This window comes from Strix uralensis, chromosome 9, assembly GCF_047716275.1.
Source record: "Strix uralensis isolate ZFMK-TIS-50842 chromosome 9, bStrUra1, whole genome shotgun sequence".
Taxonomy (NCBI): domain Eukaryota; kingdom Metazoa; phylum Chordata; class Aves; order Strigiformes; family Strigidae; genus Strix; species Strix uralensis.
Window position 1 is genome coordinate 27845190 of NC_133980.1, and position 26925 is coordinate 27872114.

Consider the following 26925-nt stretch of genomic DNA (forward strand, 5'->3'; position numbering starts at 1 on the left):
TCCGTAACAGCTCCCTGCAGCGGGCACTGCAGGTTGCACTGATCCTTAACCCACCAGAAAAGCTTTATACAGATGAACCAATAAAACCCCAAATTAAATGAGATACGTACTATGATTTATTAATGCTCATTAGCCAAATCAAAATGAAAAGAAGTATTTCCATTGCAAAGTGGACTGCCACTTAAACAGAGAGTATTTGTGTTCAGAATACCGCCAAGTCTTCCAGCACGGCCAGGCCCCACCTGACCCTCACAGTGGGATATTGGCATGTTTCTTCCAGGGACTGGACTGCGTTTTACTAGCCAGCACATCTAGGTCACGGCAGATGCGCACGCGGGTGGTTGAAGGTTGGATGATATCATCAACGAACCCTGTAAAAAAACCAAAGAGACCCCTGACCAACCATGAAGAGTTTGCCTCAGCCTTCTGTTTCTAAGTTGTAATGTAAATCAGCAAAATCAAAACATATCTGGAATAAACGGTTCACAAGTTAAACTTAAGAAAATAATTAAAACTGCCTGAAAAGGAAATATTCCTGTGTCAATAGTTTTTATATTAGAAACATTTGCTTTTTTAATTTTTCCAAAAGTTAGCAAGCCAAAAAATGTTAAGGAGGGGGCTTTACTCACCGAGTACTGCACCTGTTACTGCAAAGTTTTAGACATACCATCTCCTTCCATCTACTACTGTTAGTCTGGTTTCAAGGTTCAGAAGTGTTGCTTAGAAGAGACATCCTTGGACTGCACCTGCAGGAGCCTTTTTTCTGGCTCAAACAGCAGTAATATTCTACTGCAAAACCAGAGGGAGCAATACCGTACATGGGGGTTGTGGTGGAAAACAGCTTGGCAAAGTCTTCCCAGCTCTGTGGCACTACAAATGGGATTTGAACGAAGTACAAAACCCATCAACAGAGTAAGCCAGCGTAACTGGAAAGGGAGAGCGCTGACTCCAGAGTCTACAGAACTGCCTTCTAGAGCACAGTTAATGCTTCAAAGCTAGAAGTAAATTTCAGAAGTAAAAACAGTGGGAAAATTTACTCCAAAGAGTCCTGGGGAACATCACTGAACAGAACTAGACTCTGACCCCTTCTTAAGGCCACTGGTCTGCAGCTAGGACTGTCAAACAGATCATCAAAACACCTGTACTTTTAAGGAAAAGTCTGAGTTTTGAGTTGCTTTCTAGTATCTACAAAATTGAATATATGCTTTTCAGTGCAGTCCCCACATCTCACCAGTCTCTCTCCATCTGAAGATGTGTTTTGTGTCTAGATGTGTTTTTCCTTCACATGCACAAGCTACGGTTAAGCATCACCTTTCTGACTCATTTAGGCAAGACATTTGTATCTAACTTATTCATTAGCAAAAAGTTTCATCAGTAGCTACAAATTTACTTATGTGCAATGGCAAACTCAAACAGGGGACACAAAGTGGGAGACAACCATACCTCTCATGGCAGCAGGAAAGGGGTTTGCAAACTTATCCACATATTCTGCCTCTGCATTTGCCTCTTTTCCTCTGAAAATGATCTGAACGGCACCCTAGAAGGATAAAGCCTACAGGTCAGTGACAGTAATCTAGCCCATAGAGAGGAAAGCTGTCTGCTTTACCAGCCCCTTCCCCACCACGGGACACAAAGGGGCATTCAGGGAAGCTGCTTCAGCAAAAATACCAGTTGTCATCGTCTTGCTGGGCCGTTGCTGCACCCCAGCGTGAGAGTCAGCCTGCACCCACCTTTGCGCCCATCACTGCCACCTCCGCGGTGGGCCAGGCATAATTTGCATCTCCTCTTAAATGCTTTGAACTCATCACATCGTAGGCACCCCCATAGGCCTGAAACAAAACCCAAGGGATTAATTAGGGTGATGTGACCTCACAGCAGCAGTAGCCTACATTCCTCTTGCAGTTTTTACTATTCCAAAGACAAGTGGCACTACATTTTACCTGGAAGAGAGCATGAGGGTCTCCGTTTTGCTACAACAATCTCCTAAGACTAGACATCTCTTCACTAGAGCCACAAAAGAGCAAGAAGCGGGCTGTTGGTAACTAAGACCATTCTTGATGGCAGGTAGAGAGGAATCTGCATATGCCTGGAACACCAGGCCTCAACCTGCACCTGCACACAGACAAACCAGTCAGCCCAGTGCTGGGCTCTCCAGGCCAGGGAATGCAGCACTCGGACTCTGCAGTGCTCCCCTCTGGTACTGGAAGTGGTCCAGGGAGCAGTGATGAACAGGTACTGCAGAACTGCAGAGCAAACTGCAGTACAGTCATTTCAAGGCATTACTGGAAACTACAGCAAGGCTGCAAGCCTGGGAAGTAAAGGATGATAACATTCAAAATAAGCAGAGAAAGCAAAGGGACAGAAAGAGAGAAAGTTATTTTTCTTTTTTACCATGGTAAGTCAAAAACTTATCAGAAATACAAGCAAGAGGGGCAGGCCAGCAAGGAAAAAGCTATATCTTTTAGGAGCCAGAAGGTCCCCAGAGCTTATGGCAGCATGGTGTCTGATGCCTTATAGAAAAAGAGAAAGGAAGGAAAGTAAGTAGACTATAGCAAAAGTATATGGAAGAGCAGAAGCCACGTGAGCGTTAAACCTGCAGACACAGCAGAAGAAAGACAGTCAGCACTGGTTTTGGAAAAGGAGACTGAAGCAGCAAAAACAGAGAAAGAAGATCGCAAAGATTTGCTTTGTGCAGATGGCCATGTCCTGAGTGAGACAAGCTGGGTGACAGAGGACAAATACTTGACTGAAGGCATTCCAGGGAGAAAGCAAAGAGCAGAAACATGCACTTTCAGAGGAGTGCCGAGACAAAAGGAATGAAGGAGCTGAGGTAATATCTGAGAATAGAAGAAATGGCCTCTTGTAACCTGACATGAAGAAGTGTTACCAGATGGGACAAACAGAGATGTGACAACAACAGAAAGCAGAAGTGGGGCAGATGGATGAAGCTTCACATAACTAAAATTGATACTAGTGAAAACAGGAACTCTAAAGAACACCATGGAATTGTGCCAGCTTACCTTTCTGGTGATGATAGTAATTTTAGGCACAGTTGCTTCTGCAAAGGCAAACAGTAATTTTGCACCGTGACGTATGATTCCACCATACTCCTGAGCTGTACCTACAAATGATAAACAATTTTTTTCACTCCAGGGAATTCACAAAACCCCATATGCAATTGTCATCATCCATCACCGGCAGCCAACCTAACAACAGCCAGAGCCATGTTAACGTGCAGGAGAAGGTAATATCCAGGCAACGTTCTCCATAAGATGCCGAGCGACCCCACGAAAAATCTCTCGCCAAAGCAGCATATATTTGTATATAAGGTCAGAACCATAACACTCACCAGATGGTCTCTTCCTAGGAACAAAATACAGTTACATCATTTTCAAGACTCCAAATGTGACTAACAGTGAAAAAACACAACCTAGATTCACTTCCCCAGAAATCCACTCTTCCAAATCCCCTTTTTTCTAGACCATACGGAAAGGCAGCTTGGCTACCATACCAACGACCTGTTCCTTCAAGCAAGCCCAAGATAATGAACGTTAAAAGACAGAGTATGAATTCCTCTGTAAGGATTCTCACCGGAGGTGCTTCTGGAGAGCGGTCGTACGCAGCAGATAGGAATGTGTGTCATCCATGCTGCAGGGTGTTCACCACTGCTCTGTCCCAAACACAGCCCTAGCTGAGGTGACTAGAAAACAGCAATCCCGTGGACTTTATTTCTAGGATTTCTGAATTTCAGACCACTGGACAGAGCTCTACAAGTACCTTCTAGCAGTTTATCCACCTACTGTCTTTTGCTTTCAGTGCCTGAGATGATAACCTCTTAGAGTACTGTGGGATATTTTTAATGGATTTTTTTAAAAACAGTATGATTTTTAAGTAAAAATTATTTTGTGAGCTTGTTTTTTTTTTTAATAAGTTATTTGGTAGTCTGTTTGGTGGCTTGACTTTAATGGTTCCTCTCAAGGGTAATTTGAGTGTCTAGTAATTTATGCCTACACTTACAAATGTCTTTTCACTTTTGGTTCCTGTATTTCCCTCCAGCCAGTGGGACTTGTCAAGCCCGCAGAGCCTTCCCAGCAGCACAAATCAGAACAGCCATGTCTTCTCACCCCACAAGGCAGCCTGAGCTGGGATGTTCAACCTAGGCCCAGAAGCTGGGGAGCACTCACAGACAATCCAGTCACAGCCTCAGTTTCTAATTCACACTTAGAACAGAGTAGTCAGTCACTTAAAATGCTTCAGGTATAAGCTCAGTTCAACTGTTACCTGAACTATTTACACTGTCACCCACGGCCAATAACATAAACTCTTTTCTGGCCATAGATTCAGTCCCAAACTTGTTCTAAATATGCATTTTTATCCAGCTATAGGATATGAATGCCTTAAATGTCATCTCTGTGCACACCTATGACATTGGGGGCTATTTAAAGTGTTTGGGTCACTAACACTGTGAGAGGTTTTGTACACCTCTTGTGAGCCAGTGTGACAGATTCTTCTCCTCTACTGAACAGGGAAATGAGGTGATCAACACCCACAGAATTTATTACTTAATCTGAAATTTCTAATACTAATGTACTAATCTTGCCAAACTCCTTAAAATACAACAGTTTAGGATCACTTATCAAGCCTCAGCTCTCTTCTCTCTATCTTTCTCTACTTTTATTTATCTTCCATTTATCTACTTTCAAACCAACATTCTGTTATACAATATTAAGTTATGACTTTTCATTGGCTATATGGAAATAGCTTTGTTCTTGGGTTCTGAGCAACTGCCCAAATCTAGATTCCTGTAGTGGCCCCTGAAGTGAACTAAGCCACTGCTTGGTCCACATCAGAGGAGGAGGTGTGTCTGCAGCAGGAGAGAAAGGAGAGAGGGCAAGAGGGAAGAGGAAGGGTCTGTCAATGCCTTCTGTATTGCCTCATCATTAGAACGTGCCCAATACATTGTACTGAAATCAGAACTGGAATGCTGACTGGTGACATTCTGGTGTTTGGGTATCTGTAGAGGCCTTGAGGTAAACTTTGGTTTATACAACAGTTTTAACCTTATATTCAATTGTACGAGTGTGTTTATCAGTATAACATTTATATTCCTCTCTCAGTCTGCTTTCTCATAGGACATTTTAACATTAACTGCTCATATAGCCTATGCTGTCTAATCTCAGACTTTTCCTTACTGATCTACCCAAAGCTTCAAAGTCATGAGTATTTTTATCTGAAAAAATGCCTTGGAGCATGCAAGAACCTAGGCTTTCAAAGATACAGGGAGGGGGGGTTGTGTGTAACTGAATCAACGGCAACCAAGGACATACTGGTTTTCCCCCCCTCCATAGCGTCATCCTTTTACACATTTGGGCATTAAATACATCAGATGAAGCTGGCAGATGAGGTAGATGGTTTCTCTTCCTGCAGCAAAGCTTGGATAGCAATATGGGCCTCTATTAGTTGAGTAACTCCAGGGCCGAGCAGATTTGGTTGGAACACATCTTCACTCCTAGCACTGCTTTGACCAGTGGCTGCCCTGCCCACAGAAGGAGCAGTGCTGGGGTCTCATGTAATTCTAGGGCATGTTGGGCTGCTTTCCACTGCCTCTCAGGAAGCAAGAGTCTTCGCAGGGCCTTCTGGTCCCACACCATCCAGCATACAGGCATCTAAATAAAACAGCTGAGCGTTCAAAGGGATGTGGAGTCTCATTAAAATAAAGAAAGCAGTGTAACTTCCATAGCATTTATGACAAGGGCAGCATCTCCAGGGAATGCAGGTTTTTTTTCTTGGACAGGCCACAGTTTTGCAGTTGTGCTGGCATTCCAGACAGTAGGACGTAGCTTTCTAGAGCATGATATACCCACGCTTGGGCCTGGCAAACTGGCCATTCCCGTGTCTCCATCAGACTGCTAAACATTTCAGCATTAACTTACTGCACGAACTGGCCCTCTCTGCAGTGAAGTCCAGCAGAGCTCTGTGATCTCAGAACACCCTGACAGCAGTATTAGTGGCATCATTAGGCACTTATTTCATTTACCTGCAATTTATCATGTATTTCAATACCCTTTGTGATGCCTACTGTACTTGGAATAGAGAATCTCTGTCCCCAAAATGGTACTGTAAAACCTGGCTTATTTAAGTCTACTACAGTAAAGGTCTTCTCACAGAGTTTCTAAACCGTGTTTTTACCACCAACACCCTGCAACGAGCTGGAATCTAATGGCAAGACATACCTGGCAAAAATCCAGGAACATCCACAAAAGTAATCAGTGGTATGTTGAAAGCATCACAGAAACGAACAAATCGGGCTCCTTTCACAGAAGAATTTATGTCTAAGCACCCTAAAGTTGAGAAAACAGGGGAGGTGTTACACAATTCCAATGATCCAATGGCAGTAATTCAAGGCAATGTCAAAATCACACTCTATTTTAGCTGTATTGTCTTCTTAAAACAAAACAAAAGCTCATCTGTAGATAATGTGGAGATTATCTGCCATGAAGTTTTGCTGGTTTAGAACTAAGATTATATATACACGCTACATTCAACAGGCACTCATTTCATTTTTCTGACAGCTGTATGTAGAGGCTTCATACTCCAAAAAGTAGCGGTTTAAATTAATTTATTCTTCTAATTTAAAATATTTTTCTGTAATTTTCTCTTTATTGATTTTTTTCAGATCAGTCATGAAAGGCTACAGAGTTCTCCATTAAAAAAAAAAAAAAGTAACAAACAGAAAAACAAAACACCCAACATTAAATGGTCCACTAATATTTTGAGAAAGATCAGCATTTTTGGTAAATATGCTGCAAAATATTTCTGTTTTGTTTCACTGCCATTTAGAATTATGTGCTATATTAAACTGAAACACATTTTGTATAAAAGCATCTATGGGAAACATTAAAAATCTTTGTTAAAATTGAGAATATCAAATGAAGACTAAAGTAATATGAAAACCCACTGACTGTCTAGTATCTTGATAGTCATATCTTGAAAAGATTACAAAAGAATAGAACATCATACTGGGTCATTTGATTTTCCAAACAAAAAGGCACAAAAATTAAAAACAAAGAGCAAACCAGAAAGTTCTTATTGGTGAAAGTCACTTCAGAAATTACGTAGTTGAGAGAAAGCCAAACCCCTCGACAGTTGAAAAGGGTGATCTTAGCTACACCTACATGTTGTACCCTCAAATCTAAATTATTTGAGGTCAAGAGCCCCACACTTCCATGTCTGAAAGCTTTGCACTGTTCTCACTATAGCAAGTTGACACAAAAAAAAAAAAGTTACCTCACCCTACAGAAGGGTTTTAGGCATTTAATGCTATGGAAGGATGCAGTTTCCATATTATGCTTAATCCAGTTAATTGCAGGCTGCTGCCAAATAAGTGGTGGTCTTCTGCCCACCCTGTTTATGTGCTCCTACCACTCCTCTTGTGCTGGATGCAGCAGTCACTTAATTGCCTGGGAGCAAGATCACCTTGTTGATCCACTAAAGAAATTAACTTCTTCAGTTAGTTTTATACCATCACAGCTGCATTACAGTGAGATTCAAGACAAAGAAAGTGGTAGAAAAATACAGTGCGAATGAGTGGAGGACCATATAAAACATAAACAGTTCATCTCAGAGCCAGATAGCCTTACAAAGCATGCAAAAAAAGTCAAAACAGAGAGGAGGCACAAACACTGTTAAAGAGTTTCACACGGGACTCAAACAGCCAACTCTAACCTGATGCTACTTTGGGTTGGTTGCCCACTATCCCAACAGTTCGACCGTTCATCCTGGCAAATCCAACAACAATGTTTCTGGCGTAGGAAGGCATGATCTCGAAGAACTCCCTCTCATCAGCAATCTGCAAGGGGGAGAGTTTGGTAGAACCCTTATGAGGACAGATGTATATATGTCTATTTATATAGACAGGCAAACACAAAATCAGTTGTATTAGCATCAGAACTTTTAAAACATTTTGGAATTTGCAGAATTAAAAAAAAAAAAACAAAAAAACAAAAAAAACACACCACCAAAGGGAGGAGGGGAACCCTTTAGTCATCTTTGCAGGAAGTAACTAGTGCTGCACTTATCAAAACTGCCACTTAAGCATTCCATCAGAGACACTTTTATGACATTTCCTCTGTCATGAGCCTTCTTCCCTAGCTTATAACAAATTAAAACTTCAAATCAGATGTTAGGAACTTCTTCCTCACAACTTAATTATTGGCAGACTACACTTTAAGGAACAGTTTCCAGTGGAAAAAAGCAAACTACTTCACAGAGCTCAGAAACTTTCCAGTACACATTTAATATATACTCCATTTTTTTGCAAGTTCAGAGCGCTTAATCATTAAGAGAGACCAGCACACTCTGCTGCATCCACCTCCCCCAAAGTCTCGGACAGTGCAGGCAGTGGACAATGGAGAAACACTTTTATCTGCAGAAGAGGAATACACACGCTACATCAAACACATCTATCTGGAACCACCACTCCTCGGTAGCTGCGCTCCTCTCCGGGGTTGAAGTTCCAGCGCGTGCTCTGCAAAGTGACATCCACTGGTGTATAAAGCAGTATCAAAATTCACAGGTTCAAAAGAGATCATAATTATACATGGAGCAGTAGCGACACCTATACATGGCTGCCTAGTGTTTTCGACTAGAATTCCTTGTTTTCAACTGTTTATGACAATTCTGCCTGTACAGACTGCAGTTTGCCAGTCACTTCTGAGACTGAGGCAAATGAAAAGTTGTGAAAAATGTAAGTATTATTAAAGTAGTTTTATTTCTTTCCTTAATACTTCTCAAAGTCTGTGGGAGGGTTGGGGTTGGGTTTTTTTCCTAATTCACTAAAGAATTTTTTTTTAAATGCCACCTTTTAACTTGGAACAGGTAGTACCAAAATCCAAAATGGAAGAATCCAGAGATTAAAAACATCCTGAGCTTGCCTTCTCCACTAAAATGAGTCTAAATGCAGCCAGTTGCAATCTGAAACGCGTTAGCTGAACAAGCCTGTGGGGAGACACAGTCAAATAAAATAGCGAAAGGGAGGTATTTGTAAAGGTCCTACAAACACAGCTGAACTCCCCACCCCTGCCATTTGTCTGGGCCGCCTGTGAAATGGAGTTCTTCCTATCTTCATCAGCACCTCAGAACCCTGGCACACCTGCCAATCAACTTTGAGTGGTAGAAGCAGCGGCTGGAAATTTTAATATTCAAAATTCAGACTCTCAGGGTGCTCTACAGGGGGCTGTAACAGTTTCATGTGATAAAACTTCTTTTACAACCGTGTTCTCTGCCCAAGTGTGTATAACACATTAAGTTATTAAAACTGGAAAAGTGAAGTACTCAAAGTTAGAGAAGAGAACTACCACCAGCATTGCCTATGCTGCTTTAATAAAACTGCCATTATTTATACACTGCAATACTGGCTTTCAGGTTTTTTAAAAAACAGTAAGATGCTTCCTTCCCTGCCACCCTCCCAGGAGATCTGCCTCACTTAATGAAACTTTAACATTGGAGTTTCCAAGCTTTCGAGTGCTTGACCTGCAATTTAAAAAAAATATTCTGGTACTGTCTGTGTATGTAACTGTCTTTCAGAATAAACAGAGAAGGGTAAATCTTTGAATGCACTACATGTAGTTTATTACCTTTTATAAAAAAGTGACAGAATTCAAGACAGTAATAACAAGGTACAGGGAAGGAAGCAAGTGATAAAACTCAAGACAAGGGGGAAGGGGATTTCAACCCCAGAGAGAAAACTGAATTACAGCATCTTTCATCTGTACAGTTATTCACGGAGCATAAGAAGATGTATCCTGAAAACAAATCTTAGAATTCCTTTCATCTGCTAAGATCTTTTTGTCTGCAGTTTTTGTTGTCCCTTCATTCACAGCTACTACACAGATAAAAAGAGTAACTTGTGAAGACTAAAAAATGTTATCATCTTCAGCACCATTCTGTTGGTTTCTTTCAATTATTTACACACAGAATATAATACATCCATATTAATCTCAACAGTGCTCATGCTAGGAGACTTACGGAGTGTATGATATCCAGCATATCATAGGCTTTAGTAGATTCAACTGGGACAACTGTGTCCAGCTCAGGAACCAACCGGTCACTGCAGAAAATAAGGAAGTGTGAGCAACAGTGTTTACAGATCAGATGAACACCAAGGCCAAAATCTCAGGCAAACAATTCCACCTCTCTGAGACTTCACGGAAACTGCTTCTCAAATACTGGGAGAAGAAACAGGCCTCTTCGTCTCAGCCAGTTGAGCTTCAGGCTGCTGAGCCCTCAGGTACCAGGACAGAAGCCTGAACGATCTCTTCCCGAAGGAGATGTCTCTTCTACAGGCACCTCTGCTTATGAAACCATCTCCTGGAAATACTCTTTCTCCTCTTTGACTAGAAGAGCCCAACATGACACATGGGGAGTACCGGCAGGGAGCCGGAGGCTGCGAGGGGCAGGGGGCACTGGGTGTGCGGGACACTGCGGGGGGGCACAATGCAGCCATGGGGAAAGGATTTGGCAGGACAAGTGTCAAGCAGCAGAAGAGCCTCCAGCCCTTGCAGCTGGACAGGCAAAACTCTTTCTCCCGATGGCAGAGCAAGGTTTCCTGTCATACACCTGGATCTACTGCACATTTACGACTGATGCTGTCCCTGCCCGCGCTATGCACTGGTGATTTTGAATACTCTTAACCAGAAACCTTTCTGTACTTATTCGCCCTGTCACCAAACAAGCAGCGATTCATGGGTGGGGAAAACATCCACTCAGCTTCTTCAGTTTAATGGCTGCGTTTAAAGAATCTTTGCTGTTACTCTGCTTAACACAACAGTGATGCACTTCATGTGGAGCTTTACATTTCACAAAGGGCGGCCTCCCTGTTAGCAGCTGACACCATCAGTTACCTCCATCTTTGATCATACTCACTTCATTAAGGACCCTCAAGTGTCAGCATTCACCGGGTGTTTGGATTCATCCACAGTCCCAGTGTGGGGGGTGTCAGTTTTTACAAGTCACCACTGAGAAGGCTTCAGGCAGTATTGCATTTGTGCTACTTGTGCATAAAAATACTGATCTATATTTGTTATAAATGGTGTTTCTGTGGAGTTCTTATCGAATTACAATTTTAACAATGCCATGATTTAGTGCATTTAAAACAAGACAACACAAGGCTCTGGACATCCCATTTAAAAGTGAAGGAAACGATCTGCAGTTTGTCAAAATCAGGCAAAAACTAATAATGCAAGCCCCAGGGCTGTCTCTGTGCTCCCTCACACACACAGGACTAGAGAGGCACGTCTCCTTGCTGAGAGGGTAAGAGATACATCTATTGATAGAATAAAACTGACAGCAACACTTCAAGTATTTTTTTCCGCATGATTAAGAGTATTGCATGCAAATATTTCCATAAAATGCTATCATGAAACCTTCATCTGGTGAAAGCAACCCATTTTATCGTACTAAACCCCAAGCTACAAAAGACTGCAAAAGTCTTCTTGTCCATATGGTCTATGAATGTGCTCTAAGTTCTGTCCATTGCCTGTGGTACCCCGAAGGATAAGGAAAGTGGAAAAATGGAATTATTGCTCCCATAAATTCACAGTGCTGCAAAGCACTGAGGGAAATAACAGCATTAAAATTAACAACCGCCATCAAAATTAAGACTTTACCCAGGATATCACAAGTTTCAAGATCTCCTTCAAATCATCACAGATAACAGACATCTGGAGGTTGCTAGCAGAGTCACTGGACTTAAGAGGTTGAGAACTGTGTTTCTTACAGATCCCACTTATCAGGAAGGAACTGCTGCTCATCATCAAAGCAGTCACGTGAAGCCTGCGACAGCGTGAGACACTGTCACCCAGATTGATACTGGTTTTCATTCAATACAAAAGAGAAACTGTGCTGTTACCAAGAATTGATAATAACCTCCTGCAGAAATTTGTATGTATACTTCAGGCTTTAGAGGAAACAAAATTTGTTTATAGTCAAAGACACACAAAGACAAAAAAAAAAATCACACCACACAATATATCAAATGCAATGAACTAGACCCGCTGCAAAGGCAGAGGACACATTCACCATTAGTCAACTGGTACTATAAGGAACATTCTAACTCTTTAGAACCCAGGCCACTGATGTCAAAAACTCCAATCAACAGAAGTTTCAGCAACCAAGATTGACATTTTTCAACACCACAAAGAACCTACCTACCTAGAGGAAAAAAAAAAAAACAAACAAAAAAAACACACAACGAAACAACCCCACCAGCTTCTGGACTTATCAATGAAGACAAAAGCATGTTACATTTAATTTGCATTATTTGTGGCAATTTTTTGTGGTGTGAAAATGATGCTGTAAGAAAGAAATTAGTCTAGAAGAATGGGCTCTGACTGGAGTAGCAGTAAGGCTCAAACATACCAATTCAAAGCCAAAGGTATCTATTAAGATGTCAGTATGTCCAGATGAAATATTACCAGTGTAACCATTAAGACCACAAATCAGAGAAATATTGGAGATGCTGCTATAAAAACAAGCAAAATTTAAAAAAATAGATCTGTCTTCACATGTACAAAGACTACTAAATTGAAGTTGTTAGTAAAAATTATTGAGCATTTATTATACTGTGGTTCTCTAATAAGGTATCTGCTGCCACATCTGTCCCCCTTAAGAAAATAAGGGAACTAGTCTCTTCTACATTAGTAGCTACAATGCAACTGACAGCTTCTCAAGAAAATAAACTGCCTATTATGAGATACATTAAGAAAACAGACTTTTGTTTCTATAATGGAATTAAAATAGCACATTCAAGTCCATAGAGGGTAGTTATCCCAGTACAACTTGTTGAATGCTTAGAAAGAACATGATAACCTCAGACAATCCTCCAAATTTACCAAATAATGTATTTGCTTTGGTTTGTCACTATCAAACCAGAACACTCTTCTAGTTTCATAAACTCCTAAAGATCAACATCCTAGAAAAAAATAGGACCAGTAACTACTTGACCTGTCTGACCATTCTCTAAAAGCAACTGGCAAATTTATTTTTCTAATAGTGAACGATGTATTTCAGGTACCAGAGCAGAGATTTGTAAAATTGATCAAAAAAACCTCCCCAAACAAATTGTTTCAAAGACATTACAAAGAACAGTGAAGCATGAAGAGAAGATAAACCTTCCCAACTCACACGTTAAAATCTTCATGTGTGTAACAACCACAGGACATAGATCTTACACATCTGCAGAACTGAAAGGAACAAACTCAGGAGCAGCTCCCATACAGGAAAGGGCAACAACCTCTTACGGGTTCCCTACAGAAAGGGCTGAACCGGGGGTGCAACTGGATCTTGAGTCAAAATGCCTTCACTCCATTGACGTTCTCTGGCTCTAACGCTACTAGCCAGGCTGTCTACTCAGTCAGTCCCATGCTGGCTCTCTGGCTGTCCCTCTAGCTCTTGGAAAAATTCTCTACTAAAAATCCTGACAATCGACATTTCTCCCCTCTTGAAAGGGCTCAAGTCCTTCCTTTGTTACGTGGCCTACTGCACCATAAGCCTGACAGACGATTACCTAATACATAAAACTTTCTGTCTCCTTTGCCTCCTTGTTGCTTCCCCACCTCTAACCTTAACAGAACTCGCCCTACAGACACAGAACTGACAAAGCAGGGCACGTTCTCTCCACTTCTGTTCACTGTGCTATTCTGCCTCGCTTGTTTCAAGGGACTGTGACAGCCCACCTACACTGAGGTTACTTTTCCCCCTCTTCTGTACACAGCCTGCATAACATTACTCTCAGAAAATAAAAAAAGTTACATCAGCGAGCATGTATATACGTACACACGCATGTTGAAACACTCCCCGTATTCACACACCGCAATGCAGAATTATCAGCCAAGATCCAAGGCACAAAACACATTTCTTTACACTCCTTGAGCCAGAGAAGCCATGAAATTCAGTGGACAGAGACCACAGATTTCAGCCAGTCTCCTCTTACCTGGGATCATGGCATTCACAGACTGGAGCTGGATCACGGTTGCTAAGAGGTAAATAATTAAAGAACTCTCGGAGATTAAGTAAAGCGTCTATATCGTTCTCAAAGGCTCTGTGCGCAACTCCTGGAAAGAAACAGTTAAGCAGTTATTGAAATTATTTTTTAAAGGTTTCATTTTCAAGTATGTACCAATACAGATACAAACAACTAATAGCAAGAATTTTTAAACCCAAGCTATTAACAATCAGGAGTTTTAAGCCACCAAATTTGACCAGCTAAAAATATGTAGAAAATGTGTGGCTGTATCAGACTTCCTCCTTAACCGGTCTGGATTGTTGGTCTCGTATTTAAAATACTGAAAACTGGTTTATCAGCTGCCACAGACCTAGGTGGAATTCAGTCCAGCAATTACTGTGCTGCACTCCGGCTTTGGACTGCAAGTTCCTTTATAAATTTTGAATCCGAGCAGTGTCTATGTGTGCGGTTTTGGTTCATCACCAGTTCAGTTCGGACAGAATTTGAGATCCCACAGTCAGTCATTCTGAGCCTCAAGAAGACTCATGAATCACCAAGTTTTCCCAGAGGGGGGAAAAAACCAAAATAAAAAATAAGAGCTTCATCTCACATTGCCACTCAGTTTACAGTTAAGAAGTTCAATCAATCATGTTAGTAAGCAAACAAGGGATTGTTAAGAATCTTTCAACCCATGCAAATTTCTAGACAACAAACAAAAAAACCTCACACCACCCCAAGCCTGCTTTGCTAAGCCCTGCCCTCCACCAACCTTCCCACTTCTAGAATCTTTTGTGGATTTGCCACTTTCTCTTCCAAATCCCAGAGCTCTCCCACACTCCCAAGTTTTCCTATTTTGTTTTCCATTACTAAGAAGGACTGGCAAGAGAGCCAGAGTAAGATCCTGTGCTTAAGGAGAGTTTTATCACTTAGACTCAAGTGACACTCACGAGTACAAAAATCTGCATTAGACAATCAGCTGTTTAGCCAGAACAACTGTGCCACTTAATTTAAAGAACAGTTAGTGTGTTAAGTAAAGTAACCAGCTCTCACCAGATACAGCAGTGTGTGTCTTCGCACCCCCAAGCTGCTCTTGGGTCACATCTTCATTGGTAACAGACTTAACTACATCCGGGCCAGTGATGAATAGATAGGATGTATCCTGAGGGAGGGAAAAAAGCAAAACACAGAGTAAATGCTAGACCAAAGCTGCAAAAGCAGCCAAGAAAAAGCCACTCTAGAGGCCTTCCCCAACATAAGAAAACAGCAGAACACAGGGACAAGTTTCTTAAAAATCCTTAATGCGTTATATTAAAAATCCACTGAAAATGCAATTATCCACAAGCTATTTGGGAAAGTTTTTCTTGACTTTTCATGAAAAATAAGCTTACTCCAGAGCAGGAGACCATCTCAAAAAAAACCCAAACAAACCCCTTCATGTGGGGTCAGTTTGTGTCTGATCAAGCTTACCAGCAGCAGGTCAGGATATACTCCAGCCTTACCTTCACCATGAACGTGAAATCAGTTAAAGCAGGTGAATACACAGCTCCACCAGCACAGGGACCCATAATGAGGGAGATCTGTGGAACTACCCCAGAACACAGAACATTTCTCTGCAACAGAAAAAAAAAAAAAAAAAAAGACATCTAGTTTTACCTAAAAGTACATCTTTAAGTCTGTGCACAGATTCTGCAAGAATTCACAGACAGGGAGAGGACAGCTTGCTTTATTTACTGAGACACAAATATCTGGAGAGAACATCTTGATGCAAATAGAACCAAAATAATTGCGTTGCTTCTGTTTTGCTTCTTTCTGTTCCCATACATTTGATTTCATATACCATACAATGACTGCTAAAGAAGATGGAACGTGCGACCTCAACAGATGTTGCAGGGGCAAAAACTTGACTGAGCCTGGAGTGATGAGAAGCGTATGTACCCGAAATGGGAACATGTAGGTATGCTATTGCTCAGAGTGGGCTTTACTAACCAGCTGTGACAGAGATTCTTTTAAAAATCAGATTCCTGCACCGGCTTGAGTTTTACACAACGGTGAATTACTACTGTCCACCAACATGGATGGCATCCTGTCCAAAAAAATATTTACATTGCTCATTGCTCAACTGGATTACAACTGACTTCTGTAACTGTTCAACTGCATCATGCCAGACTGCACTAATCCAAAAGACTGTTAGCATCTGACCGACTTGTCATCCCACCTGCTTTCATTCCTACTGAAAGCACAATTATGTTTGTGTTCTGTGCACTTACTTTGAAGCAATATGTTTTGGTAGGCATATAAAATGTCATTTCAGTGAAAAAACAATCAATAGTGTGTCTAGAGTAAAAATTCTTGTATTAGCCTCAAAAATACTGTAGACAAAACTTCCACTGGATGTCCACAAGTGGTAAGGTTAACATTGTACTGCATATCGTTCTTTTAACAGAAAGCTCTGACTTGCACCTTTTTCCCCCCCCCCCGACCTGCCATCTTGACAGAACAGGTATTTGGTGCTTCTGATGCAAGTTTCTCAAGTTTTCTTTACGTGCATAGTGTTTGATTTACGCCCCTCTTTCTGCAGTGGAAATCTTTCACCTTTTATCACCCCTATTGAAAACAAACCTGCTGCGTGAAATTCTTAATATGTCTGTATTTCAGAGGAGACATGCGGACAGCTGGTGGTGGATCACAACCATCAGTCACCTAACAAAACACTCTGAACTACAGCATGCCCACCTGTCTGAAATGGATAAATACCTGACAGAAGTTACATCCCAACACAGGCAATCTACACTTAGCATAAATCAGAGTGTCAAATAGTTGTTTGGGGTTTTCTTCCAGTCTAGTAAATTGGTTATTCTTCCGTTCTTATGACAAAGCTCACCACACAGTGCAGCTTCTACAAAGCTTCTCACTGGATCACTGTGTTTTACAAGGTTCAGCATTACCCTTGTTTATCACACGGGTAAAGGGAACTAGGCAGTACGGTAATTTGCCCAAAGCCAAGGAGAGAACCAAGTCCAGATCTCACAAGCCCTCATATATGCTGCTTTACCCACCAGGTAACACTGGCTGAAATAGGATGACGATAACCTAAAAGTTTACTTACAAATGCAGACTTAAGTAAAGAAAGATTTTGTCTAGCTTTGTTGAAGTCAAGCTTCCTTTGTCATCCAGCAGCCTACTTACCAAAAATATGTCTGCATAGCCTGCCAAGGACTCCACTCCCTCCTGGATACGGGCTCCTCCAGAGTCATTCAGCCCAATCACAGGTGCTCCAACCATGGCAGCTTGATCCATGACCTAGTGATGAATACAGACTCCTCATTATTGACCTAGCTAAGCTAAAACCCCTAAGCAACCAACCCCAAAATGTACACCCCCGAGAAAAAAACCCATATGTGCCAGAATTTGAACTGCCTACACAGTGCTCAGCTTCTCCTTTATCTGTATTAACTATCATAGTCACTAACTGCCTACTGAGGTATCATGCTTTGACTCATTCAGACTGGAGGTTAAGAGATACACATCTAATCCCTCTCATGACCTTTAATACTTATCTGCCTTACCAGCTGTTCATCTCCATACTCACACTGCCTTATCCAGACCCTGTGCTAAGTGACACGATCACAGGGGTTTGGACCAGAGAGGACCAATCTATCTCTGTCCATAAGAGGTCTCAACTGCACCTTAAACACTCCCTCGTACATGTCTAATCTGATCGTAAAAGTTTATTGCAGTGGTGACTGTGTAATCTCCCTAAGCAGTATATTCTAATGCTTGATTATCCTTCTTAGAAGTTCTTTGAGAAGACTAAACTAAATCTTTCCTCCAGAAATTTAGGAACATTACTTCTTTCTTCACGTACAGTAGTCAGGGAGAGCAATTAACTACTACTTTGTCTCCACCTTCGTAAACATTCAGGTACCCCAAATCTCCCTTCAGTCTTCATATTTCCCTTCATGTTTTTAGACTAAGCACCATCAATTCAGTCACTGTTCTTTGTACATCCTGTTTTCCAGATCTCTGATCATTTTGGGTACTTGCCTCAAGATCATACACAATACTCCAACAGAGGCTTAAGTGGGAGGATTGAGTTCCTTACATTCCTTACATAAAATATTCCTGCTTACTGGATCCCAGTAAAATATTTGCCATTTACATAACACTACAGCACTGGCATATTATGTCAAGATTTGCTTTAGCTCTAAATAATCTTCTGTAAAACTACATATAGTCAGCCAACCCCCATTTTGAATTTTGAAGTTGCTTTTCCCTGTCTGGTACTAGCCCTTTCAAAATTATACCCTATTTCAGAAAATCTTCAACTTATTAAGATTTTTAAAACTTCAGTCCTGTCTATCAGAATGCTTGCAGCAACCTTGAATTTTATACTGCCTAGAAACACAGTAACCATACTCGGTCCCACTCAGATCAGTAGTATCTTAGCAGTACCAAAATTCCAGCGTGAACATGAATCGGTGGTAACTGCCTCTGTATAGTTCTAGAGTGGCTTTGTTCCTACTTGCAGCCATTCAATGTAAAACGGGTTCTTCATGCTTTGCACCTGGATGTCCATTTAAAAGTTGAAATTTTGTGGTGGCAGACACACAGAATGACTTTATAATTTAAATACAATCCCACATTTAAAATGCATCTGTACGGATTGCAAACAGAGGCTCTGTGAGCCACGAACGGTCTCATTTGCTTACGTGAACGTTACCCAAACCATCAGCAAATGCCTTATTAAAAAATCAGTTGAGTTGATATTTACTGCTTCTTCCTAGAAGGCCTGTTTTCCTATTAAGACAGGTTAGTGAAACAATTTTGCTGTTTTCCAGGGCCTTACATATGGTATAATTATTTATTTCAAGGCTTTTCTAGACACTGCATTTCTTCCTAAAACACACACTGAAAATGTGTTCACACATTTGAGGCCAGACATTTTTTCACCATACCATTATTTGTAGGGAACATTTCAGGATTCATTCTCAAAAACACTTTTCTTCATTTCATAGACTCAACAATTGTCTTGAAACATGACAGCATAGATGCACACACGTATATAGGCTTTAAAGTGTTCCCCACCACAAGCAGGCAACTATTACTCTCAAAAGAGCCACACTAAGTCTCTGCTGCTTCAGGGAAACCATTACAAGCATTTAATGTGGTCTGAGAGACCACAAGCCCCTTCTGCAAAAGTAACCAGCAAACTGTAGCCCAGACCTACCTAGCTTGGAGCCTTGCTGCAAGATGCCAAATACTGCTACCTCTCTGCAGCTCCAAGAAAAAAAATCCCAAATGGGAAAAGATTACCACCAAAGGGGCAGATGTCCAGGAAAGCAACTTCTCTTCCATGTTCCATGACATTTTATATCCCTTATCCCACCAATAAGGTTTGCAGGAGCCAAGACTGTCTCTCTCAGAACAGATTTCTGCTTCCCACAATTCAGCCCCATCAGAAGAACTAAGGGAAGTGAGACAGATATCACACCACCCAGCCAGGCTTTTCTGAGCTCCCCACTGCCCAGGCTGCAGCCTCAAAGACTCTGAACCCAAAGCAACTGATGCATCCAGAGCCTTCAATGTTTGGAGCCTGCCACTGACACTGATGCCAACCAAGAATAGCACCAACTAGGAAGGACTCACACTTTTTTCTAGTTCTGCTAACAGCATTCTCCCTGCTTCTTTAGAAATAAAAGAAAAACAGTAAAAAGCATCCCAATATTCCAGTACCATTACATCCCTTCAACACAAAGAGACATTGCAGAACTCCAATGTAAAAGGGTAATATCAATTCTTTCCCAATATCAAGACTTGGTAAAGCCAAGTAGTTATTATCCAGCCCAAAGTCTTTGTGTTTTCTAGTTTTATACCTCCTCACTGTTGAGGAGCCTATGCTAAAAAGTAGTTCCTTCCATCAGGAGAAAAGGCCCTGTGCACCAAAAACTTTGTTTCTGATTCCACAGCAAGAAAATTCAGGGAGTTTTCACCAGCCCACACCACTGAACACCCATGCATGAAAAAGTTCTCTTCCTCCCCACGCCTGTGATTCAAACACCAGCTTTTCCAGTGAGACAATCAGACAAACAAGAATGAATAGCCACAAGTGCCTGATAACAGCAGCTCTGAGTATCAAGGTGACCTCCAAGTTGTAAAACTGTTTCTCTTCAGATTGTTTACTTGTTACATTTTTTTATAAATATTACACACTTCCAAATAGCACTGTTTATAGGGAAAAGTTTCTCCCAAGTCATTTCACATTTCTCCAGGAGACAATAGCTAATTAATTTATATTTGTACTTTGCAAGTCTCTCTTGTCTTTTGCAGCACAGTAGAAAAGGCAACTTAAACAAGGTATATATTACCTGGAAAAGCTCTCCTATACTTGAAAAGCTTCCACGGGGTACCTCTCTGTTCACCTGCGCTCTCACACCTTAACTGACATGAGGAGGCAGGCATTTTCATGTTCCCATGATATGCACCAGAGTCCACTAAAGTCATTTTCTCCGAAGTCATTAACATGACAGATTGAAAAAAGGATGCTGACATTTTTTTGGGTTTATTTTCCCCTGTGAAATATTACCTTGCAGATCTTCTGGGCATGAGCTCCAGATAAACTGCCTCCAAATACAGTAAAATCCTGGAGGGAAAACAAATTTTCAGATTAGGGAAAGAATCATTTCAGTAAAGTGTTGTAAGATGTTGCAAATAAATAGTATAATCCTACAATGTTCTGTATTTGGTATGCTGCTCCAAAACAACCCAACTCCCTTAGTGCAGCCCGCAGATCGATCCTGTTCAATCCAAGCCTTTGCAAGGAAAAAGATCTTTTATATGCATTTACCAGTGGATTCCATGTTAAAAATCACAAATCACTATGTCTCATTCATTTTTTTTTCTTCCTTCTCAGAAACATTCTCTCTTTCTACAAACGTATGTTCCTCTTTCATCAACATTATCATTACTGAAGTAGTCTGGAGAAATTTCACCTGTGAGGAGGGTCCCACTGCAAGGGACAGCAGTAAGATATGCCTGCAAACAGGCAGAAATAAAAACCTGAAAATATTTCATTATTCTCCTGAATTATGCTCCAAGACTGATTATTGTTTTATGGGTGCTGTAGGGACTATGTCAGCCAAAACTGACTATTGGTGCTACCCCCAAGTCTGAGCAGTAAGATCTTTAACAAGGAACACAAGGCCCTGGGACTGATCCAGAAGAAAAAGGGGATATTGACACCTACAGGCACCAACAGAACCCAAAGCTGACTTCTGATGAGTTTCTCTGATGCATTCCCACTGAGCCTTACTCTCAAAGAAGCTCTAAAAACTGTGTGGACAGAAAAGAGCATGCCTATGACTAGCAGTTGAACCAAAAAGGAATGAACACCTCAGACGGCAGTTCAGCTGAGAAGGGAAAAAGGTCTTTATAAAAAAAAGAGAGGTGCATCATGTAGGGGCACATTTAAATTCTTTTCATATAAAAACTGCCCTCTACTCATGTTCTTCTAAAATGAAGGTTTGTGTTCAGCTCCTATCTTATGTTCAGGCCCACATAACAGTGTCCTTCCTCGGAAGGACTATGTATCCAAGACAAAAAAAAGGCAGAGGGTACGACTTGCTCTGAGATCACACAGCAACAATCATTTTGGCCATGATCACAAATTGAACAAAGGCTACTTTGTGGCCCACAACAGAGAAGCAGTTACCAATGATCTGAAAGAAAGCCTTTCTTTCAGAGTGTTAAGGCTAACCAAGAGAAACCTCTACCTATGGTGTTCCCTCTCAAATATTTTTATTTCAATATAAAAAGTGTATTTTAACATAAAAAGTGTATTTTATCTATCTATTTATATGCTATCACAATCCCTTCAACTAATTAGAGAGTTGGAACCTGAGAAACAGTTCAAGGTTGCTCGAGTACCCTGTCACGAGCTCCACTCATTGCAATTCCAACTGCCATCCCCAGCAAACAGCCCCGACTCCACTGCCCCAAAACCCAGAGATGGTTCCCAGAACTCGCAGAGCCCTCCACTGCCGCTCACGGGTCTCCACACACCTGCGGGAGCTCACCCACACTCATCCAACTCCAGGGATGGAGTCAAAGCTTGCGAGTGCTCAGTGATTTCTCCATTAATTCACTTCCTGGTTATCAAAAACATGTTTTGGGGGGACTCCTCCAATCTCTCAGCATATCAATATCCAATAAAGTATTAACAGTTTGCTTTTTCAGAACATTCCCTCTGGCTCTGCGTTCTTCACTCTTTTCATCTCACCCTTGTCACAACTGCATCTATCACCCAACACAGTTTTTAGAGGTGCTTTTTTGCTGCCATCTTGTCTGAAGGTGTCCTGCTTCCTCCCACAGGATGTTATACCTATCTCATGCTTATTAATAGAAGGTGAACAGGTACGCTACTGCATGGTCACACTGAACTACTGTGAATTTATTTCAAAGGATAAGTTCATGCTATTTAAAAAAACAACAAGCAAAACCATACCTGACTGAAAACATAAGCCAGTCTCCCATTAATCCGTCCACAGCCAGTCACCACGCTGTCTCCGGGATACTGCATTAAAACAAATTCAGTAAAAATAAAAATTTTAAAAAAAAAAAAAATCAAAGCAGCAATGACATCCACCAAAAAAACCATATACTCAGTCGAAGGAAAGACCGATTCTCCGAGAGGACTGGTCTTTCATGTTTGCAGTGGAGGCTCTGGAAAGATTTCCCCCAGCCCTGGAAAGGAAAACTGGAGGTACTGCACATACTAGAGGTATGCACATATTAGTTGTGTGTTAGCATAAAGACTAGTGAATTTTGCAGTTTCCCCTCACATTTCAGCACATCTGGAGTTAAGGCAAATCATGTCCTTAGAGGCAGGATGTACCTTTTATTAAGACCAGCTGATGTTTTTGAAAGAATGGACACAGCACACAAACCTTTCTTGAGGCGTTGATACAGAGAAAAAAAAACAACCTGGGAAGGTCAAAAAGTATAGTTACAGTCACCCCAAGTACTTCAACTTGAACTGTCCTATTTTTTACTCTGTAAATAAAGGAAGAAGAAAGAGGTGAGGAGGAAATGGAGCCTGTGAATCTTAAAATCTGCTTATCTATATTGTCTCTCCTTTTAGTAAAGGAAACATATAGAAGTCTTTCAAGAGAACAGTAGAAAAGGAACTTTACTGGGTTGTCATAAAGGAATTCCATGCATTTAAATGCTTTTTGCAGCTTGATATTTAAAAAAAAAAAAAAAAAAAAGAGTGTATCATAAGGTCTACTCTGAGGGCCATTTATGCTCAAGGTGATCTGTTCTCAGGAAGGTCATACCGGTCTGGGGACTTTTCTCAGGCTGCACAGGCAGCACCGCTACCAACTCATGGTTCTTGGCACACAGAACAGCAGGAAACACACCTGTAGTTCCAGCCACAGTCTCACACAAAGGACTCCTAAAAGCCCAAGCAGCTCACAGAGTGGTCTACAAGTCTTACCCTACCTCCAGAAAGTTCCAGGAACATAGAGAAATTCAATGCTAAACTAATATTCCAGCTCACTGGCCACAGTTAGGTCATCTGTTGTGAAACTGTGCTCTGTAAACACAATCTGCAGCTCACTGAAAGGTGAATTCTGAAGGACAAGGAAAAAAGTTAACCCTCTTGTCACTCGCAGGACTTGGCTGCTCCTCCTATCTTCAGAAACAGCAATTTGTTATCAGCACTGTGGGATGCAGCGTCGAGGAGTATGATGAGAGGCAACACAGCAGTTATTTCAGTCTGCTAGGGAAGAGAGTAAAAAATGACTTAGGGAAGAAAAGACATTTGCTCCTACACTGATTGAGAGGGGAGAAGGTCTAGCATGACATCCTTCCTGGCACCAAGTGCCATCAGTCTCCTGGCTACTAGAAGGAAAACAAATCCACCTTTGCCAGTTCCCAACGCCCCAGCTGCTCATGGTGGAAGCCTGCTGATCTCCCTCACCCCTAGCATGCAGCCCTGCAACTTGATGGACTGAAAACCAATGAACTGGTTTAATAACTGCATAAACAGAACTTGCAGTCATTGTATGCCACATGGAGCAGCGGCAGATACGCAGCAGCTTCTCACCACACCCCAAACCAGAATACTCCACAGCAAACAGGGCCTTTTGCTACAGGAAGATTCACACTGAACACCCACACCTGCACATCCCAGCGTGTTCATTGGTCCTTCCCGTAGTAAATCGCAACAAAATACTTTTCCCACGTAGTAATTTATCAGGCATCAATGTTATGGTGAGAGACTTTGGGACGTCAGAGATTTTCCCTCTACGTGATGAACCTCATGTACCATGTTGGTTTAGGATACATGGCCCATATATCTGAAAACTGCCTAAGCAAGCAGATTGCAACTTGCTAACAGACCAGTATGAACGTTTGAATTTCCCAACATATCAGATGTTCAGGCCCTAAAGGATTTTATGACTCTATAGTTTGGCGGGCATAAGTATGGATCCGAGTTATTTCATCCTATAACTCTAATGGTACCTATAGGGACGCAGAAGTATCTACCCGTATTTGTTCTTCCTATCTGACTTGACTGACAAAGTTGTAACTACAAAACTCTGCAGTCTCCTCTGTTAGTTACAATACAAATCTAAGACAATATCCGGGGAGGTGTTTGAACCAAATAGATGACCTTATAAGAAAGGTATCAAGTTTAGACAATGGAAAAGTAAACCATGTAAGCTGTTAAATGGAAACTGAGAGTAGTAAGAGGAAATCTGCAAAACAAAAAAGCAAGAAAACAGAACAAATTAAAGAAATTACATGTGAGCAGAAGAGCCTGTTTTCAACCAGCTGGCTGGCTAAACAGCAGAGGACAAAGAAACGAGTTACATGAAATAAAACTACCTTATTCTTATTAGAGTCCATCCCAAAGTCAGAACATCTGTGTTCCACAAACATGTCATATTCATCAAAACTGTCGGGGTCCAACAGCAGAAGAATTCGTTCTCTTGCTGTCAGCTTTCCCTGAAAGGGAGCAAGCAACAATTAACACAGCCATCAGGTGGTTCTGGCTCTGTTTACTGACCAACAGCGGATGTAGTTCAATCAAACATAGCCTCACTTGATCTGCTACATTTGGTCCATTAAGCAACTGCATGCCCCCAAAGCTGGAAATAGCATATACAGTGATTATCCTCCTTAAAAACAAACATAATGCAAGCCAGACTTTGAGAAGAAGGCTGACTATTGGAGCAGCACTACCACAAGATAAAGGAAACAATCTCAAGAGTCTTTTCAACAAGATATAATAGCATCACAGCTATTTTTGCCTACACATTTGAATGCCACTATTAAGGCCTTTGTTCTATTCTTAAACATGGAACCCTTCCACAGCTAAGCCAGTCCTTACCAACAGTTCAAGGCTCAATTCACCACACTCGGTATTTGGCTGCAGCAAATGAGAGGAAAAAGGAAATGCGACAGCCTGCACAGACTTTTCTGACAAAATCCTTTTGTTCTTTTTTTCTGTTGGACACTGGTATGGGCAAAAGTAGAGTAAGGGCCAAGAACATAATCAACTGAGCAGATATGTATGTCCCTTGCTCAGTACTAATGATGCCATGCAGTAATAAATGATCGCAAAGTTCTTTTTATCTTAACCTTCCAAACAAATTTGTTATTTCCAACCCAGGTCTACAAAGGTCAGGGTACCTGGGTTGTCTTCTTTAGGGGATGGTGTGACCCTACCTTAACATGATGTTAAAACGCAGCTCAGCTTCGCTACAGAACTTCTGAGTGGTAGGTCAAAGAGCTCATGAAAATCAACAAATGCAGTAAAGACTAATGTAAACCATAGATTTAATTTATATAAAACATGGTATGTTTGAGGCCCCCAGACGTGCAGAAACGCTTGCATACTGGTATGCCAGTGTACTAAACGTAACTCAGTGAGCCTGTAACTCTTTTCAGATGTTGTACAACTGCAGGAGGGAAACTGCTGACAGGCGAACTGATCATTCATGTAGTCTTCAAGTGAACGGCTGTTATTACCTCCTTGATGCCTGCAAGCCGTCGTGGTACCACTAGGTCCTTGCACTAAACTGAGAAGACATCCCAACAAGAAACAATCAACAGAAATCTGAAAACTGTGTTGCCACTCCCCTCAGCATTGCCTAAGTTCTGAACGATAGAGACAAGAGGCTAAAAATCCAGCTGTTGCCATCCTTCCCATCTCTTTTCCTCTGCCTTACTTCTACTCTTCTAGCTCTTTGCTCTCACCTCTTAGATCAGCTTAGATTTGCAACAGCAGTGGAAAAGATGCCGCTGATGTGCCTCCAAGCACACTGAAACGTTAAGCAACCTAGAATTTACCGTCACACGACGGGCAGAAGTTGCAACTTTTGTCTACGCTCTCCCTCACGCATTAGAGCCAATCTCGGTGACACAGCCGCTGGAAAGGAACTGTTCTTTTTCCCGCCTGCAGTAACAGGTAGCGCAGCCTGTGAGGCCCCTTCAGTAAAGCTCCCCCGCCGAAGGGCCGCTGCCACTCAAACGCGAAGCCGCCCCGGGTTCCCGCCTCGGACCGCGGGGCCCGATCCCGGGCCGGAGTCTGTGGGCCGCGGGGACTGTCCTGTCCCTCCCCGCCCCGCCCGGCCCGGCCGTGCCTGCCGCGAAGCCCGTTCCGGAGCCCGGCGGCGGGAGGGGCGCTTCTCCCCGCCGCCCGCGGCTCACCCGCTTGTGCTGGGCGTCGATGCGGGCCTGGCCGCCGCCGAGCAGCGCGGCGCGGCGCTTCTCCTCGATGCGCTCGGGCACGGAGGGCGGGCGGCCCCCCGAGGCGGGCGGGAGACCCCCCGAGGCCGCCCGCCACAGCGGCAGCGCCGCCCCGGCCGCCCGCCGCAGCGCCGCCATGTCGCGAGCCAGCCGGCGGCAACGGCGCG

The 26925-nt window shown here is 42.1% G+C and overlaps 1 protein-coding gene across 2 annotated transcripts; it reads right to left on the reverse strand.

Moving 5' to 3' along the window:
- Nucleotides 1-93: 93 nt before the first annotated feature.
- PCCB (propionyl-CoA carboxylase subunit beta) lies at nt 94-26913 on the reverse strand. 2 transcript variants are annotated; one of them, XM_074877928.1, is made up of 15 exons: nt 26720-26913; nt 24893-25012; nt 22503-22571; nt 20586-20642; nt 17189-17302; nt 15502-15612; nt 15053-15161; nt 13991-14111; nt 10027-10108; nt 7726-7849; nt 6234-6341; nt 3021-3121; nt 1731-1829; nt 1444-1537; nt 94-371 (listed from the first exon to the last, which is right to left on the reverse strand). In XM_074877928.1, the coding sequence occupies exons 1-15, from the start codon at nt 26894-26896 to the stop codon at nt 250-252; spliced, it is 1608 nt and encodes a 535-aa protein (XP_074734029.1). In that variant the 5' UTR covers nt 26897-26913; the 3' UTR covers nt 94-249. The 2 variants fall into 2 exon arrangements, with proteins under 2 accessions (XP_074734029.1, XP_074734030.1); XM_074877929.1 differs by lacking the exon at nt 1731-1829.
- Nucleotides 26914-26925: the final 12 nt, after the last annotated feature.